General features: G+C 41.9%; 2 protein-coding genes and 1 long non-coding RNA gene across 6 annotated transcripts in view; 1 reads left to right on the top strand and 2 right to left on the bottom strand.

The window, feature by feature from the left end:
* Window positions 1-5,872, bottom strand: part of COMMD10 (COMM domain containing 10) — a 104,168-nt gene extending 98,296 nt beyond the window's left edge. Inside the window, exons 1-4 of one of the 4 annotated variants that reach the window (XM_064403750.1) lie at window positions 5,677-5,872; window positions 5,456-5,546; window positions 2,569-2,679; window positions 625-780 (exon numbers count right to left, since the gene is read on the bottom strand). In XM_064403750.1, the coding sequence (XP_064259820.1) occupies window positions 625-780; window positions 2,569-2,679; window positions 5,456-5,546; window positions 5,677-5,828 (510 nt within the window). In that variant the 5' untranslated portion in view covers window positions 5,829-5,872. The remainder of the gene's footprint in view (window positions 1-624; window positions 781-2,568; window positions 2,680-5,455; window positions 5,547-5,676) is intronic. The other 3 variants (XM_064403751.1, XM_064403749.1, XM_064403752.1) reach the window with 3 other exon arrangements.
* Window positions 5,873-14,326: 8,454 nt separating this feature from the next.
* Window positions 14,327-15,116, top strand: LOC135290656 (uncharacterized). The gene is made up of 2 exons (XR_010353423.1): window positions 14,327-14,526; window positions 14,859-15,116. It is a non-coding gene; the product is annotated as an uncharacterized LOC135290656 (long non-coding RNA).
* A 1,608-nt stretch (window positions 15,117-16,724) lies between these two features.
* On the bottom strand, window positions 16,725-18,342 carry ARL14EPL (ADP ribosylation factor like GTPase 14 effector protein like). Its single transcript, XM_064404722.1, has 4 exons — window positions 18,241-18,342; window positions 17,698-17,817; window positions 17,379-17,518; window positions 16,725-17,024 (listed from the first exon to the last, which is right to left on the bottom strand). Exons 1-4 carry the CDS (start codon window positions 18,331-18,333, stop codon window positions 16,802-16,804), a joined length of 576 nt encoding a protein of 191 aa, XP_064260792.1. The 5' UTR covers window positions 18,334-18,342; the 3' UTR covers window positions 16,725-16,801.
* Between the last annotated feature and the right edge of the window lie 509 nt (window positions 18,343-18,851).

Raw genomic sequence — 18,851 nt, 5'->3', positions numbered from 1 at the left:
CTAAAATTGTAAACTTTGATCCTATATACAATTCTATGTTCTATATACAATTCCTTATGCATTTGAAGGGTTATTATGAATCAACAAAATTATGTTATTATACCTTGTAATAGATATAGACATCTATGTCTAAAGATACAATGAGACTTCCAAAGCTTGTAGCAAGTTTTAAGCGGAAACAGGCACATAGGAAGCAAAATTATATGCCATCATAGAAAAACACCGCAAAATTATAATAAGTATTTTGCCAAATTCACTACCCAGCTTATAAACCTAAGGATGGCAGAAGCTCAAACACAAGCACAGAGAATGACCGGCCTGATGAGCTCAATCATCACAAATGCTCATGGACACACTGTCCCCATGGCACGTTGTTAAGCCTGTTCACAAACAGTATGCAGGCTGCTAATAGTGCATATATAGCTGGGCTCCCTCAGTTACAGCAGCTCAGCTAACACGTAACTTCTCTTGAAGACAACAGAATTCAACTGTCTCAATCACATTTATCTAGTACCTGTAAGTGACCTGGCCTGTCACAAACTTTGCACCTTCGTTTAAACTCTTTGCTTTAAGCTGAACTAATACAACTTTATTCTCTCTCAGAAGAAAAACCACACACATTACCTTCTGAGGGGTCAAAACCCTCTGCCTGAACTTTTCAATCGTATCTTGACCTGCAGCTGCCCATGCACTAGCAAATGCTTCAGCTTTGTCTTGATCCAGGTGAATGCTTTGTAGCTGCTGTTGCAGTGAAGCAGGCTTCAAATTGTGATAGACTGCCTGTTAAAGGAAAAATAACTGCTGTTGCAAAGTGCTGTTCTACAAGTCGTAGCAAATATGTTCTAGCACAAATGACCACTGTGTTCACACAAGCTTTTTACTAGCAACTTCACTAGGGGAAGTATCTGCATCCTTTTCACCTTAACCATCTTACCTGGTAGATGGAAAACTGTAACTATCTCAAAATGTGATTACAAATAAACAAACAAATTTGTAACAAAAATGTGTTACAAATTACTCTTCCCAAGACAGACACACTACAAAAAAAATAGAGACAAAGTCAGATCTGAGTATACGTACAGGTTTCCACTGTACAGAATGGCAAAGCAGCTGTCAATGAAAATCAGACAGGCTTTGAAGCTATCCTTGTGACAATTAAGAAAGGAGAAATTTTCCAAATTCAATTTTCCAATTCATTCAAGCAAAACTAACCTACAAGGCGATATTCTGAAAAACCAAGAACAGTTTGCCTAAACTGAATGGGTTAGATATCACCTCCCTACTAGTGTCAATTTTTTTGTGGAAGACACTCTATATCTTCGCTTTCAAAACAGGACTTTGTCACCACCAGGTCAGGTTAAAAAAAGAAGCAACATATATGGCAAAGACTGTATAACAGTCTTTTTATCTATAATGCCTTCACAGAGCAAACTGCTGTTAAAACAGTTGTAATCTGACAGAACAAGGACCTGTTCCAAGAAGCACAGCTATCAGCAGGAAAACGAAGAGTTCTCATACAACATGTAGCCCACAAAAAAAATATCTTTTTTTTGGCAGATATTAATATTCTTCCCTCTTTTTTTTAATGCAAAAGAATAATGAAGAGAATTAACTGCTTTATCTGCTCATCTTCAATAATTATAATATAAATTAACCAGTCTGAACAAATCAGGACAAGGCAGTAAACAGGCAATTCTGCTGTTTTGCTGAGATGAAAATTAAAAATTCCGTCTGGAGGTGACCTCATGTTTTATTTTGATTTTTTGGTGGATGGGAGCCATGAGGAGGACAGTTTGTTTTCTTTCTAATGCAGTGGAATGTGCTAATTAAGTGAACTGATCATAAATTGACATGTGTAAGAAAGGACCAGATTTAAATCCACCAAAAGACCATCATTATGCATGCCCTCTGTATAAGACACCACTTTCTATATTTGCATGAAATGGATGGATAATAGCATAGGCTTAACAATTTTTAAAACAGTTACCATATTTACTGGGTAATACAACAGCTTCACAGCTTTTGTAGAGGTAGACCACAGAATCAGAAAACCTTCTCTGTTTACAAGGTGACTGCACCATACTACACCATGCAGTCATCCACTCCTCCAAATTCTTGAGCTACATTAGTTGTGCCTGTTCACCTCAGTACTGAAGGCTTCTGTGCATGAAAACTGTCCATAACTGACTCCTAACGTAAGTTAAGCTGTGGTCAGTAATGTTATCTAGGATTTTCCTCACAAGGACTTAAAAAATGCATGGCTGGCTTGATACGATGCATAAGAGAGAATAATATATCTCATTATTATCAAGAGTTCCCTTGAGCATTGCAGACCTCACTTATATTACTAATATTCAGCTGAAAAAAACACTGCACAAAGGCACCTAGTCCCATCAAAATCAGAAAGGCATGTAACAAAAAGTAGTTAAATCATAACCCTAAAACATACAAAATATACTAGAGATATATTTTCACTAATTCCTTTTTAACTTCACTGTCCTATTTTTGAAATCTATAGCTGGATAAAAAAAATACATTTATTAATGCCTAATGGTGAAAACAAAATACCTGTTCCAAAATGAATGATATAGTTTCAAGAACCAGATGAAGATCCTGTTTTTCCAATGAAAAAGCTATTTGAAGTTTTTCTTCCTCCTCTTCACTGAAGGTACTTTCAGCCTGAAGTACAAAAATGGTTAGTCCTGACATTTAATTTAAGGACCAAGAATGTATTTATCAAAACAAAAACTTTCTCCTCATCTTTATAAACAGTTGTTTATAAACAGAAATTACAAAGCAGATGCAATTCCTCTCACTGAAAATCAAAATTAAAAGCTACCGCAGTACCACAGGATTATCTGACATACATTGGAACAAAAAGCTTTCTCTTTGTGCCTCACAGACACTACAGAAATATTATTCTTTCAGTAATGAGATCATCTCCAACAAACTTTTATGAATAAAAATAAGGCAAATACGAACTGCATTACTTAAATCACACCCAGAAAACAGAAAGCAAAACTGTAGTTATGTTAGTTATATATGCATCTTCCATCCTAGATACTCTTCTAAAAATCACCCATGCTGTTGCAAGGGAAATAAAGGCCTAATGTATATTTATTTTGAAAGTCAAATTTGAATCTATAGCCTAATGAGTTACTGAAGACAATTGAAAATGTGTTGTACTTTTAAAATACAGCAGTTGTATTTACTATACTAAGGCAAATTAAATAGTAATTTAAAATTCAGATATTGCCTTCTTTTAAAACCCAATTACTAACAAACACCACATTTAGATCCAAAACTGCAAAGCTAGACAAGCAAAACAATTTAGCTGTCCAAATAAAAAATTGGCAGTTTACACAAAAGGCAATTACACAAAACTTTCAATGATCACAATGTTTATAACAAGAGTATCAAAATGGAAACATTATTTGAATCATTAGTTGTTAAAAGGAAACTGCAGAATTCCCAGTGTCTGTTTTGTTAAGGCAAGGAAGTTCATTTCAAGCTTCCAGCAATTTAACTAGTTATTTAGGTACTTTAGAAAGTAAAACTATTGATGAGATTGAGTGGGCTGAACTACAATAACCACTTCAGCTCATGTAAATGCCAGTTAAAACTGAGGAGAGCTACTAAAATGCTATGGAGTAGTGAAAAAGAACAAACCAAACAAACAAAAGTTGGCGATGCATTCCTGTTACCTAACAGCTAATATGCATGCAAAACAGAGAAAACTCTCTGCAATAACAGTGGCATCCAAGCTAGTGATGTTAATTAAAAAAAAAAAAAAACCACCCAGCAGCTGAGTTCTTACAGTCTCACGTTTATAATCTTTAATATATTTGCATTTTTTTCCATGCTGCTCCTACATTATTTTACCATTCAGTCTATATGTATATGTGTATAGAAAACAAATTCTGTGTTTCTTTTTATACTTTTTCTAAATACAAAACAATGGAATTTAAAAAATCTGACACTGTAAGACGATGAAATTAAGAAAGTAATTTCTGATGTAAGATTCATTTTTATTTCCCATGCAATATTTAGTACAAAGTTTAGAGTTAGTCTGCATTTGACATTTGAGCACTGTGAAATTAAACTGACTACTGATTTACTTTCTCTTTTTTTAATTTTATTTCTTTTGATTCTGCAATCAATAATCATCTTCTGCGAAGATGACAGAAATATTCACTAAAAGCTCTGTATTTCATTTGTATTTCAAAAACAAACAGGTGTTTTTAGTTGATGGACATCTACAAATACAAAAAAATAGATAAAACATCTATTTAGTGTTTCCATTGTGTTGTAAAACGCAGAACATGTAACATTTTCTTGAGAAAAATGTTCTTTGATGGTGGATCTTTGTATACTTTCAAGCCTAATCAAGAAGAAAGATTAAATAACCCATGAAGCATAGAGCAGCTAATAAGCTCTGAGTGACATGAACGTTTTAGAAAGACAAAATACTTGTTGGAAGAATTGCCTTGTTAAGATTTAGGGCTTGACATGCATCAGTGACCTCAGACCTAGGGGAAGGGTAACAAAACCTGGGAAGAAGGATGTACCACTGATAGTGAACACAAAGAATGCAGAATTTATGGGCCTCAAGGACTTTTGGCAGAACTCCCAAGATAAGGGAGAAACTGATGAAGCCAACTCAACAACTGTGCTGAAATTAGCTCTGATTGGGTAAAAGGTAATTCCCACAGGGGAATCTGCGACCACCAGCTCACAGACCACAAACCCAAGAAGCCCACTGACTCCAGAGAAGAGAAAGAATGAGCATGCAGACTAATTAGTGTGGGAAGTGAGATAATCATTAACCAGCAGAAGACAGAATATTAACAAATAAGCACTATGTAACCTGTTGCCAATGAACAGCAAAGCCTTTATTTGCTAAAATATACAAACGATACAAAGTTTTGATGCTTGGGGCACTTGCCTTGGGGGATACCACTGAAAATCGCGCCTGCACAACTCTGAAATAAATAATCAATGTCTCACTCGAGTGTGTAATCACTGGCTTTTTGCAAACCGGGTATCAAATCCGATTTTCTTGGACAACATTCGTGAGGGCAGAGGAGGGTTTGTGCAAAAAGCCAAGCAACTCGCGTGTCCTCCGACAGCGCTCTCGGAGGCACCAGCACCTGGAGGAGGCGGGCTACAACAAGTATCACTAGCTCGCATGCCATTCACCGTCTCACCATTCGTTTCCGGCTTTTACTTCCTGTCCCCGATACAGTTCTGAGGAACTAGTGACGACTGAAATCAAGATCTACAGTCCTTACGAAGCAGCGGGGCGGGCTGGGGGTTGTGTTCCGGCTCCGCTGCCCAAACTCCGGCCGGGCCCGGCTCTGCGTCCTCCCAGCCCCGCCGAGTCCCCGCTCCGCCCCGCCCGCTCAGCCAGCCCAGCGCCACACGACCCCCAGCCGGCTCCCCGCGCCCTGCCAACCTTCAGGTGCAGCTTCTGGAGAAGGCGGGAGAGGAGCCGCGGAAACCGGCCCGGGTCCACGGTGTTGAGCAGCGACACGGCCCTGCGGATGCTAGGAGGAAGGAGGGAGGGGTGTCAGAGGGGTCCTGGCCCCGCTGCGCCCCGGCATCGTGGCGGTACCTGCTCCGCCCCGCTCGGCCCGGCCCGACCCGGCGGGAGCGGCGCCGCCGGAGCGCCGGTACCTGTCGCTCTCCGGCACGACGGGCGCCGCCATGGCTGCGGCGCGGGCCCGCCCTCGACGGTGGCCTGAGAGGGCCAAGCGCTGCCGCACCGCGCCCAGCGAGGGCAGCGCGAACCCAGGGAATCGCGGAATGAGCTTGCTGGAGAAAGACATCTGGGATCGTCCTGTTCCAGCCCATCACCGGGCACCACCATGTCGGCTGGACTACAGCACTGGAGTGTCACGTCCAGTTTTTCCTTACACACTCCCAGGGACGGTGACTACCACCTCCCCGGGTAATCCATTCTAATGTCGAATCACATTTTCTGTGAGGACGCTCCTCCTTAGGTCCAGCCTTTACCTGGCCGGGCGGGGCTTGCGGCTGGGCCCTCTCGCCCCGGGCTGGTAGGCTCATCCCTAATCCTTGAATCTCATCCCTGAGCCCTCACCGTGTGGTACTGCTCAGCCCCTCAGTGTTATGAATAAAAAGTTATCTATTTTTTTTTAAGGTTGCAGAGTAAAACAAGTTAGACAAGTGCTGTTAAGTTAGCTTCATTGTTAAGAGTTCTTCTTCAATTACTTGTAGATGGTTGGTGATTAACCATTGTCCCCCTGATGCTTGCCAGGGACCCTGCAGGTACCAGGAGAATGGGAGTGGCATCAGAGCCAGTATGCAGATGAGAAATGCATTGCACCAAATTTTGCAGTTTTCCAGGAAAACCCCTAAAATCAACAAGCCAACATAGAACTAGGGGGACCTAAGTGGTGTCTAAGGATGGGAGCGTAGTCCAGTGCCTGCTTAGATCCTTTTTGCTTCTCACCCTAATCTAAAAGATGTTGATTAGAGAGACGACCCGAGATGTTGGACCAAAAAGGGGGAATCTGCTAATCTCCCGTGAGGACGGAATCCCCAGCTCTGCCTGCAGACCAGCGGACAAAGCTGCATCACCCTCCTCCTCCGTGCCACGCCTGGGAGCAACGGTGGCGTGGGCACGATCCGTCGATTTCTCCCCACCTGAGCCGATTCTTTTTAATAAAGGCATTAAAAAGGAGAAAGATCTGCCCATTTATTTCACTCAGGCTCCACAGGGACATTTGTTCCCATGTGGAACCATCAGCCCTAAAACACCTGTCATCACCATCCTTGTTTGTAAGCCGTGAACTTGTCAAAGCAAGCTGCCGCCCTTACAGCAACAGCAAATTGTTTTGGAGGCCATGGAACCTGCAGTTCCTGCCTTCCCCAAACAACCTGTGCCCAGGTAATGCTCCCAAAGTCCCGCCCAGTTCCATGCCATTGAACTCCCCTGCATAAGACACAGAGCACACCGTGCCTTGTTTCAAGCCAAGTACAAGGTTCTCAAGCTAAATGAACAGAACTGTTAACTTTCAAGCATTGAATTGTGTGTTTCTACTCTACTTGAATGGATGTAATGTCTGTGAGACCTCTATTTTCAATCAGATTTGGCTGAAATTGAAAAACAGGATCAAAGACAATGGGATGAGCAAACAGAGGAACAGGTAGCATGACTGCATAAGCCTTGTTTTCCTAGGATGCCAACTAAAAATGTTAAAAGTCTTTTGAAGACTTCTTCAGAATGTGGCTGCAAAGATTTATAAGCTGTGTCACAAAGGTAATAAATAGTAATAAATTATGGTAACCTCAAGAGACAGGTGGAAAAAGGTTGGAAATTTTTGTGAGTGCTGCGAAGACATGTTTTATAAACATATATGCTGAAATCTGCCATAATTAACAGAAGAGAATTTAGTCAGTAGGGTAAACTTCAATATGGTCAGAACATCTGACCATATTGAAAAGATAATCTGAACATCTGAAAAGATAATGTCTGATTAAACAGACTTGGCCCTCAGAAGCGACCTTAGCAGAAAAAAAAAAATAAATGTGAGAGACATGGCCATATTCCAACAGTAGTTTGAAAGCAGAGAATTCCACATTTGTGCTCTACTCTGTCTTGGGTAACCCAAAATGTTATTGGATTCCATATCTATCTGTGCCCAAAATAGTTACTGACACTTTAAGGCCCAGCGCCACAGCCAGAAACAGAATTGCACTGTAGGTGGAGGTGGTGCCAATCCCTTTAAAATGTTGGAGCACCCCAGCAAAGTGCTCTCTTCCTTCATGGCATTTGCTCAAGGCACATGTTGTTTCAGATGGGTTTTTCTGGGCTCACAACAGTTGCAACCCAAAAAGCTGCATTTTACAATCAGAACCTGTTTGACAGCGAATGCTGCAACACCTGTCGGCTGTGCAAAGCTTGAGCCAGTCAGGGTCAGGTCGCCACACCTCGGTGCTGAGACACTGTTTCTTCCCTGCTGCTCCCTCCCAACACGCTGATGGCTCAGGAATAGTAGCGCCAGTGCCAGCAGAGTCCAGTGGATGACAGGAGACAGAGAAACAGCAGCACCAACACCCAGCGAACCAGAGCCTGACACAGCGGGGCCAGAGTCACACCCCAGCAATGCCCATGATTTCCGTCTGCCGCCAGAACTGCTTTTGTAAGCTCCTGCCTTCGCAGGACAGGTTTGTCACCAGCTTCCCTTTGTCTTTCAAACCACATTGCCAGCTGTGGGGCCACCATCCTGGAGGGGCGATCACTTCACCATTTTAAGTTTCTCTTTTTTCCGGGAGGGCCAGTGAGATTTAGCAGTTTTGTGTCTACTGGTGATTCCTGTTATTTTTTGCCTATTTCTGTTCCGCATGTTAGTAAACCATTCATTTTTCACTTACATCTACTTATATTTGTTTCTCCTTATGGTAGAAATGGACTGGTTAAAGCTATAAGAGGAGGTAGTTCATTTCAGATTGTCCACTTTTTAAATAGTCTTAAACTGAGACAAACTTTTACCAGAAGCTGGACCCACAGTCACTGTTATGAATGGTCATTACATTTTTCAAGCTATTGTTCTGGGATGAAATACAATTATATTTAACTATTTCATCTGGTTTTCTGTGCTTTTATAAAGCACAAAAAATCCCAATATTCCTGCAAGAAATTTACTTGGCTAGAAAAGAAAAATTAGTGTTTTGCTCCACAGTGAAAAAAAACCAACATATCTTTTGTTCTAGGAAATCTCCCCCAAGAGCAGAATTTTATAAAGTTTGTTCAGGCAAAATGAGCAAGGGCAGCTGGAAGTCTAAACAATTGCTTACTTATTTCATAAAGTTCCATTTGATACAAGTATTGGATGCACTGCCCAGGTTTGCTGCCAATTCTCTGGTTTTACAGCTTGGACCTATTTTAAGGTGTTTTCTTTCACACTTTGCTGCATCAAATGAATATTTAAAATGAATAATCAGGAGAATGAACATTAAGAACTCAACTGGGCAACCTGCTCCAGCTGGACTTGCTTCACACAGGAGGCTTGACTTGCAGGCCCTGGAGGCTTCTTCTACCCTGTAAGATTCTGTGTTCAGACCCTCACTGAAGAAACACAGGAAAGAGAGATTAGAAACAATAAATAATGAAGCTAACTTGACAAAGTGCTGTCAAGTGCACCATTATACCACTTTTTATCCTAATACCTTTTCTGTTACTAAATAGGAATTCTAAAAAGTTGTGATTTCTCAAACATCCATTCATCTGGTTTGCACTTGCACCCATGTCATGAATGAGTGTTTTAAGATTATTTAAAGAATCACTAACAAAAGTATCAGTAAAAACAGGTTTAATATAACAGATTCTAGAGGCACTCTCTACTACTTTCCCGATGGTCAAAGCACACTGAAGATAGAATGAGGAAGGATAAAGGGGAATACAGCCCAAAGGTCCAACAGCACTTAATTTAATAGCATTTAAAACAGTACTTCAATTCAACAGCATTTAACTTAACCTATAACTTTAGTTAAACAATTTATGCAGTTAAAAATCTAGGAGAGCAGCATTTCTCTCACATTTGTTATAGCAGATGCAAACTTGTATGCACACAGACAAAAAGAGTGGGTGGTCTCTAGCAGGTCAGCCCCAGCCTGTTCTGGTTCTTGGGCTTATTACTCCCCAGGTGCAGCACTCTACACTTGCCCTCCTTGAATCTCATCTTCTCTCTGCCCAGCTCTCCAGCCTATCAAGATTGCACTGAAGATCAGCACAGCCTTGGGGTGGATCAGCCACTCCCCCGTTGTATGATCAGCAAACTTGCTGTGGGTGCATTTGGTCCCTTCATCCAGGTCATGGACAAACAGGCTGTCTAACACTGTACCCAGTACTGATCCCTGGGGACTGCCACTGACTGCAGGCCTCCACCTGGATTCTGCTCTGCTGGTCATGATCCTCTGAGCTCTGCCATTCAGCTAGTTCTTGATCCATCTCACTGTCCTATCATTTAACCCAGATTTCCTGAGTTTACCTACAAGGATGCTGCGAGACACAATGTCAAAAGCCTTGCTGAAACTGAGGTAGAAAACATCCACTGCTCTCATCTCCCTATCCTGCCATGCCAACTCAGAAGAGCTATAGCAATTGTAATGCATTTGTTGCAAGTATGTATTTAAGGATATTTGGATATTTATTCAGAGAGCATTGGTCTATATTTCTTTAGTCCATCTCTTTTGGTTTTTGCCCTAAAGTGAGTCAAATCTGTATTCTACCATAGTATGGATGGATATAGACAAAGTTCAATTGTGTTCTTATAGGAGGTCTTTAAAAGGCTAATGAAAGTTGTCTGGAAAAGAATTCAAAAATGTATCTTTTTTTTTCTCTCTCTCTTTTTTTTAATGATTTAATGATGCACTGGGATTGAATAGCACTTTGCCATATGCAGAAGTTCATTTTAAGCCAGGAGAAACAGTTCAGTGGTCTTGTAACTGAAATATGTAGACTTTCTGGAACCACAGATCTGACTTCCCAGGACTCACTGTTCCTCACTGTTTTAAAGCACTGAAGGTAAACTGAATACCTTGTGGTTTACTTAAGTTATCTAATGTTAAGTCCCCATTTGGACAGGAATCCATAACAATTTTTATGTTAAAATGTGGGAGCTTAGTTTGGGAAAGAAGGTCTCAATTTTCTGCCTGTTTGTTTTACAGTGCTATGATTTATTGTACTCCTAGTCTGTGTTTCAGAAGTGCTATGTTATACAGTTTTTCACTGTGGAACATTGCATGAAGTATTTTTAACAAGAGAAAAATCAGCATTGTGTGTCCCTTCTAGTAGCAGAGAAATAGAGGTAGACAAGAAGAGTGGTGGTCCTGCTACAGCTGGCTAGCTAGCCAGCCTTGTGCCCCAATACAGCTTTGGTCTGCCATATTAAAAAGTCCCATCTCTTAATTCACCCGGTAAAGCCTCAGATGTTCATGGTCTTTCGCATACTTTCACATCTTAAAAGTCATAATATTTAATGGCTCTTGCCTTTGCCTCTTCCAAGCCACATGCTAATAATTCTATAATTACTTCCTTTTAATTGGCCTTTGTTGTAGAAGCAGTTGTAAGTATCCAATACAATATGAATGGACAGCTGTTGTGGTTTTTTTCCTCAGAGCTGTGACAACCTCAGAGGTAGATGAAGAAACATTGTTAAATAGAGAGTGTCTTTAGTGGATAGATTCCTAGGTTATTGTCTAACTCAGTGCAATGAAGGCAAACAATAAGATGCTGTGCATAAGTCTCATTTTATTTTCTGAGTTTTCAAGTTTGCAAAACGCAAGAGATGCACATTGTAGTCTTTGGAATTAAAACAACTCCAATAAGACAATGCCCAAGTACATAGCAGCTTAGAAGGGAAAGAAGCATCCTTATGAAAAATCATATGGGAATATACTGTTCATTTCCCTGAGATTGGCTTCTTGGTAGTAATAACATCTAATAAAGCAGAGGTGAATATCTCCTTCCAGATAGATAATTATTGTAACCAAGGGAAATACAGTGGAAGACACATTAATTTCAAATTAAACAAACTGAATCAATTTTTAGACAGAGAATTGAGAGGTTGAGAGATGGTATCTTAGTTTAGGGTGTAGCTGAGTATGTATCTATCTATACTCCCCTTTCCTTAAGCCACAATGGGATCACCGGTAGCAAAGTAGCCACATAGACAAGGAAAAGACAGGAAAAGTAAATTCATGGAGTCACAAGTTGTTTCAAGTGCAAAATCTGGGGAGGAGGGGAGGAATTGGGAAGAGAGAGAAGAACATACAGACGTTAAGGAAGAGTTCATTGATCTGTTTGCCCTTAGTCAGCTTTCTAGACCAAACTTATTCCATAAGGAAAATCATATTCTGTTTAGACTGATTTATAAAGTGTAAGATGAACTGATGTCATCTGGAGCATAACCAATCTCTCAAGAGACTACAAAATGTTCTCTGCCATTTCTCCTAAGGGATTTAAAACCATAATGCCATGCAGTGTGGTATTATGTAATTGCTTAAGAAAACTGTCAGATATGGGTACCGTGTTGCTATTTGTATCTACCACTAACTTTCACAATCCATAGAAAAATATGTACAACATGTTTTCTTCTTCCCCATGTACATCTGCCCTAATAGAATTATACTTGTGCACTCTGAACTCCTCATTTGGAATTGGGGGAAAAGTTAGCAGTATCATTGCAATAGTAGAGTAATTTTCAAACCACAGCGGAACTGCCTCTGCCCTATTATTTCTTTAACTTGGCTCTTACCTTTGTTTTTTTTCAGGTTTTGTGCTCTATTTCCAAGGTTACAATAGATGTGTTTGCGATGGAGTTCTCTTAGACTTTGTGTATAGCAATGACTGTGACTGAGTCAGAGTCCATTTTGAAAACCACAGAGTAACACAAATTAATTAAACAATGGGATTACCACCCATCTGGTATTAACCATATTACTCAGAAAATGTAATATGTAGCCTTACCACAGGAATCCATGTGATAAACTATTTAGGTTGTTGCCTTAAAGTAGAAAGAAATAGATGATAATTCAAACCTGTCCATTTCAGATCTTGAGGTTATGTCAAAAGCTGCCATCTTCTTGTAAATTTAAATCAACTTTATCTTCTTGAAGAGCTGTTTATTGCATCAAATCTAGAATGAGTCTATGGCACATCTGGAACTAGAAACAATTCCTAATTCCTGACTTACAGCAGGATTTCCATCTACCTTAAGAAACATAGCTCAGATATGATGTGGGCTATCTGGACTCGTGGCAGAAGTTAAAGGATACTTGGGGACCAGTGAAGTATATGAGAGAACATCACCAGATCCAATTACCAAACAGAATGTTTTAACCACTATAGGACACATTCCTATGATGGTTTTTTTTGGTAGTGGGTGTTTTTATAGAATCATAGAATTGTTTAGGTTGGAAAAGAGCTTTAAAATCATTGAGTCCAACCACTAAACCAAGTCTTCAAGTGTCACATCCACATGCCTTTTGAGTGCTTCTATGGATGGTGATTCCACCACTTCCCTGGCCAGCCTATTCCAATGCTTGACTACCCTTTCAGTGAAGAAATTCTTCCTAAAATCTAATCTAAATGTCCCCTGGTGTAAATGGAGACCATTTCCTTTCATCCTATTATTTGTTACCCAAGAGAAGAGACCAACCCTCACCTGTCTACAATCTCTTTTCAGGCAGTTGTAGAGAGACATAAGGTCTCCCCTGAGCCTCCTTTTCCCCAAGAAAAACACCCACAGCTTCTTCAGCTTTTTCTAATAGAGCCTGTGCTCCAGGTCATTCAACAACTCCATTGCCTCTCTCTGGACTCACTCCAGAATGCGGACATGCTCCAGAGTCAAGGTCTGTCTTCTAGTGAGGAACCTAAAACTGGACACAGCACTCAAGGTGTGGCCTCACCTTTGCCTGGTGTAGACAGGGGGACAGTCTCTGCCGATATCTACACCACCAGCCAATGGCCTTTTTGGCCAGCTGCACATACACTGGCTCATGTTCAGCTGCTGATGACCAGCACCCCCTGGTCCTTTTCCTCTATGCAGCTCTCCAGGCACTCTTCTCCAATTCCTGCACGTTGTGGCCCAGGGACCCAGCACCTCACCTTGTTGAATCTCACCCAACTGGCCTTGGCCTATCAATCCATCCGTGCAGATCCCTCTGCAGAGCCTTCCTACCCTCCAGCAAATCAGCACTCCCATCCAACTTAGTGTCATCTCTGAACTGACTGAGGGAGCATTCAAACCATTTTAGCAGGACTGGCCCCAACACTGAGCCATGGGGAACACCACTGCTGACCAGCCTCCAGATGGATATAACTCCATTCACCTTCACTCTCTGGGCCTGGCCATCCAGCCAGTTTTTAACCCAGGGCAGAGTGCCCCTGTCCAAGCCATGAGCAGTCAGCTTCTCCAGGAGAATGCTGTGGAGAACAGTGTCAAAGGCTTTAGCAAAGTCCAGATAGACATCCACAGTCTTTTCCTTAGACAGGCTCATCCTGTCACAAAAGAAGTTAGTCAAGCAGGACCTGCCTTTCTTAAACCCAAACTGACTGTGCCTGATCCCCTGGTTGCCCCATACACACCAAGTGAAGGCATACGCTTCATGACCCTCTCCGGCACTGAGGCCAGACTGACGAGCCTATAGTTCCCTGAATCTTCCTTCCAATCTTTCCTGTAGATTTGTATAATATTTGCCAACCTTCTGTCATCTGTGACCTCATAAGTTACCCTGGACTGCTGGTACATGATGGAAAGTCGCTTGGTGAGCTTTGCTGACAGCTCCCTCAGTAACTTTCAGTGGATTCCATCCAGCTCCATGGGTGTGTCTAAGTGGTATAATAGGTCAGTGGTGATCCCCATCCCTGTCTTCCATTTCATGAGGCTGGGGACCCAAAGAACCCATCTTGCTATTAAGGACAGAGGCAAAGATGACACTAAGTACCTCTACCTTTTCCTCATCCTTTGTCATGATGCATGTCCCCACATCTATGAGGTAAGGAGATCCTCCTTAGCCCTCCTTTTTTTTTTTGTGATCACCCAATCACAGAATATGGTGAGTCAGAAGGGACTTTCAGCCGTGCACAGGACATCACAAGAGCTATATCATGTGCTTGAGAACATTGTCCAAACACTTCTCTATGTATTTATGAAAATATTTGGTGTATTCATAAAAACATTTATGTTGTCCTTTGCAGCAGTAGCTGGATTAATTTCTGGGTTTTGTCCCTTCTATTTCTTTCCCTGCATAACCTCACAACATCCTTGTAGTCCTCCTAAGTTGCCTTCCCCTTCCTTCAAAGGTGTTATCTTCTCTTTTTTACCCAGAATTCCAGCCAAAGCTCTCTGTTCAGCTAGGATGCCCTTCTTCCACATCAGCTTGTCTTTTGGCACATGAGAACAGCCTCCACCCTGAAGACTTTCTTCTGGAAAAACCTGGACTCCTTTTCCATTCAGAACTGCCTCCTAAGGGATTTTGACATCCAGGCCCCTTGACAGACCTTCCTAAATCCAAGATGGCAGTTATGCTGACACCCTTCATTTTTTCCTCTGAGAATTGAAAAATATAATTTCATAATCACTGTACCCAAGATTGCCTCAGACCTTCATATCATCCTCTAGTTCTTTTCTGTTGACAAACAGGTCCAACAGTGCCTCCTCTTCACTGACTTGCTGTGTCAGAAAATGGTCTTACATATATTCCAGGAACTTCCTGGATTGTTTTCCCTCTCTGCTATATTGTATTGACAGTAGGCATCTGGAAAGCTGAAGTTCCCCTAGAGAGGAAGAGCAAGAAATTGTGAGACTGCTTATATAATATTTGATCTGCCTCTCCCTTCTGTTTGGTGGTTTACAATGAATTCCTACCAGGATATCTGCATTTTTGTCCTTCCCACTGATTCTTGCCCAGAAACACTCAACCCTATTGTCACAATCATTGAGCTCGAGACAACCAAAACTCTTCCTACATACATGGCTACCTCCCCACCTCTCCTTTCTCATCCATCCCTTCGGAAAAATTTACAGCCATCTATCACAGTACTCCGCTTGTGCAAGTTGTCCCACCATATCTCATTGATGGTGACTGTGTCACAGCATTCCCACTGCACCATGGCTTCCAGCTCCTCCAGCTAGTTGCCCATGCTGCCTGCATGATACCAGCCTAAGCTGTCATTATCTGAAAGGAACAAAAAGTCTTTCCAAGGTAGCAAATCAGTAAGAAATTTTGGTGTCAAGACATTCCTGGGATCTGTTCCCAAGTTTCTCGTATTGGAAAATATCTTTGAGCAGACGGTCTTTGTCCCAGAGAATGGCTTGTGGTAAGGGAGAAAAGTCGTGCCATGTTCAAAGCTGGGAGAGCCTCCTCAAAAACAAACAAGCACTAGACTCAAGGAATGATTCCCCCATTAGCAGCATGCTCCTGGAAATCACCTGCCCGTCGCCTTCCTGCCTTCAAGATCTAGAGGGACCCTCACTCCTCCAAAAGGGTGTGGATGCTTAGCATGAATGAGAATACCTACCTCATAAGAAGACTGGCTGTAAGTTATTGTTTTTAAAATCTGTCATGTCTTACATGAAGAGGAAACTCCTGGAACTAAAGAGGCTTTTCTGTCTAGAAGAAAAAATATCTGCTCTGTTTAGCCATATAATTAATGACCAGTGGACATTTAATGTGCCCCATGCTGCAAAAAAATACTACGGACTGTACATGTTGGTTTCAGTTTTTCAACCTGGGCAGCAAGAAAGAATTGCTGAGAGAGAGTTGTTTCCACTCTCCTTTGCTTAATATACAGACAAACATGGAAAGCAGTGACCTAGTTTCAAAGAACACCGTTATCTCAAATGCCTCCTGCCTCACCTATATGAGGAATGAATGCATCAGGATGAGAAGGCTCTTGGACAAGCCTACACAAAAGAGCTGTGTCACACATCTGAGTAAATGAACAAGCAGAGAAATCAGCAAAAAACCCTCATTGCAAGTAATGCAATTCAGCTTCCCAGGGTAAGAAAATTATCTTCCCATAACAGTTCAGATACCTTTAATTTTAGAAAGTCAAGATTCAGAAAGAATTGACTAGGTGCCTCAGCAAACCTCACAAGGATGAGGAAGAATGAAATACACACTTTTACTTGATGGGGAATGGTAAAGTTTGCTAGATAGGCAGCAAAAAAAAAAAAAAGCACAAGCACCTCTTTCAGGTAGTGATTTACTTTAATAAAACATGAATTAAAACGAAAAATTTTCAGGTACAAAACCTAACAGAACATAATCAGTCAGGGACAAAAAATGGTAGCTCACTGACCACATCCCCAGCTTCAGTCTCAATCGTATCATAAACCCATTTTCTATTGCAGCGACATTCTGGCCCGCATTTGTTTGAGTTGCAATTGGGGCAAGGATAGAAGCAACCGAGACAATCAATATCCAGGCAATCACATAAATCTATGTTATTACAAAGCAGCCTGCCACGTTTGTCATACTTCTTTGCAGATCTGTGAAAGAGAACAAAAATTACGTTCAGACAATGCTTCAATGCATTCAGACACTAAACCAAACACATATGGAAAACATCTGCACAACAAGTATTTAGTCTTTAACAAACTCACAGCAAAATGAAATACCAGCATTATATCCTAATTACAACAGCTACTGGTACTAAAAAATGAATGCATGCCATACTGTATCAAAATTCCCTTTAAGTCACACAGAAAAATCTTGTTTTCCCAATATGGCTTTCAAGAAATCACTCTGCAAAATACAATGTTTTTATTAATTTCATTTAGATTCAGTGAATGGTCTACCAAGCATTTTTAAAAGTAAATCAGGTAATAAATTAGGTGTCTTACTTGGACTCATAAAAAACTTTTTGTTTCATCTTTGACATGCATGCTTTCTTTTTCTGCTGTCGAGTTTCAGGATTGAAGTCAGCTACCTGAGGTCCTGGATTTTGAAAGGTCAAGGATTTTAACTGGTTCTCGAGTTTTTGCTATAAATGAACAACAGAAAGTTTGTAATTAGTAAATTACAATTGGAAAATATCTTTATGAGCTGGCAAGTGTCCTCACTTCTGAATTACATTAAAATTAATATTCCTGATAACTGATAAATCACATTGATTGTTTAAAATGTTTGCTTGTCTAACTATTAATCAAGTACTCCCTTTACCGACTGTGCATCCTGACTGGAGATGGAATAATCATGACTCTGAACGCATGACTCTGGTATAGCGGCTTGGAGTTTGCAAGTTGCCACGTGGGAAGCAGAATTATGTTTTTTGTTCTTCATCTAAAATGTAAAAACAAGTACTTGCAGTAATGCATTTTATTTAAATGGTATGTTCTGTCTCAGCCCTCCAAAATGCATGGTATATTCCAAGCCTGTGATCCTGCCCTGAGCCATCATCTACCTGTAATCCCATTGGCCCAAGTGTTATTCTGAGCCAACTTTGAATCTCCCTCTTAAGCTGTGTGAGGGAAACCAGATCCTCTCTAGGCCCTTCTCCTGTTCTCTTGGCCCTTCTCCTCCTCTCTTGGCCCTTCTCCTCCTCTCTAGGCCCTTCTCCTCTCTTGTCCCTTCCCTCCCCTAGGCCCTTTCCCTCTCCCCCTCACTCCCCCTTTCCCCCTCAGTAACCATGCTGTTCCCGGGGGTGGGACCCCCAATAAACTCCCATCTAATCAGCTCCCTCAAAGCCGTGTGGAGTCTCCTTGCCTGCCTGCTGCTGCCCGCCAACTCACAGCCTGGGGGGCCCTCCGGGGACTCCCCGGGGTGCCCTCCCCCAGTGGCGCCCGTCGCCTTCGGCATCGCGGGGAGCAGCCGCGGCCCCGGCAGCGCCCGCACCGCCGCGCACCGGCCCCGCCAGAGCGGCACGTGGTGCCGCGAGCCGCCCGCCGGCCCGGCGGCGGCGAAAGAAGGAACCCAACCCCCGAGTTCCTGCGCGGGAACCACCAGACCACCAAGATGCAGTTGTCAGCTTTGCCCGAGCCCCGCACCTCCCCAAAACTCTTTCCCTCAGTTCTGTGACCTCCTTCCGCGGTTTTTCTTTCCCCTCGCTGCTCCTTCTCCCTAAATCCATTCCTAACCTGCCCTCCCCTTAATAAACCTCCGGGAATCCACCCCATCCTTCTAAACCCGGCACTGCAGCCACATGGCTAAGCCTCAACATTTCACTGAATTGAAAATTCTACTTTATTATCTCCTTCCCCTGTTACTCCAAGAGCAGGATGATAGCCTTCTCTGCAATCCATACCCCTTTTTTCCTTATTTTGGGTAGATCACTGGGAGCAAACCGCCTGAAGGTGCAGGGTACCCCAAAAAAGTTT

Source organism: Passer domesticus, chromosome Z (genome assembly GCF_036417665.1).
Source record: "Passer domesticus isolate bPasDom1 chromosome Z, bPasDom1.hap1, whole genome shotgun sequence".
NCBI lineage: Eukaryota > Metazoa > Chordata > Aves > Passeriformes > Passeridae > Passer > Passer domesticus.
This window is presented reverse-complemented; position numbering and strand designations above follow the sequence as displayed.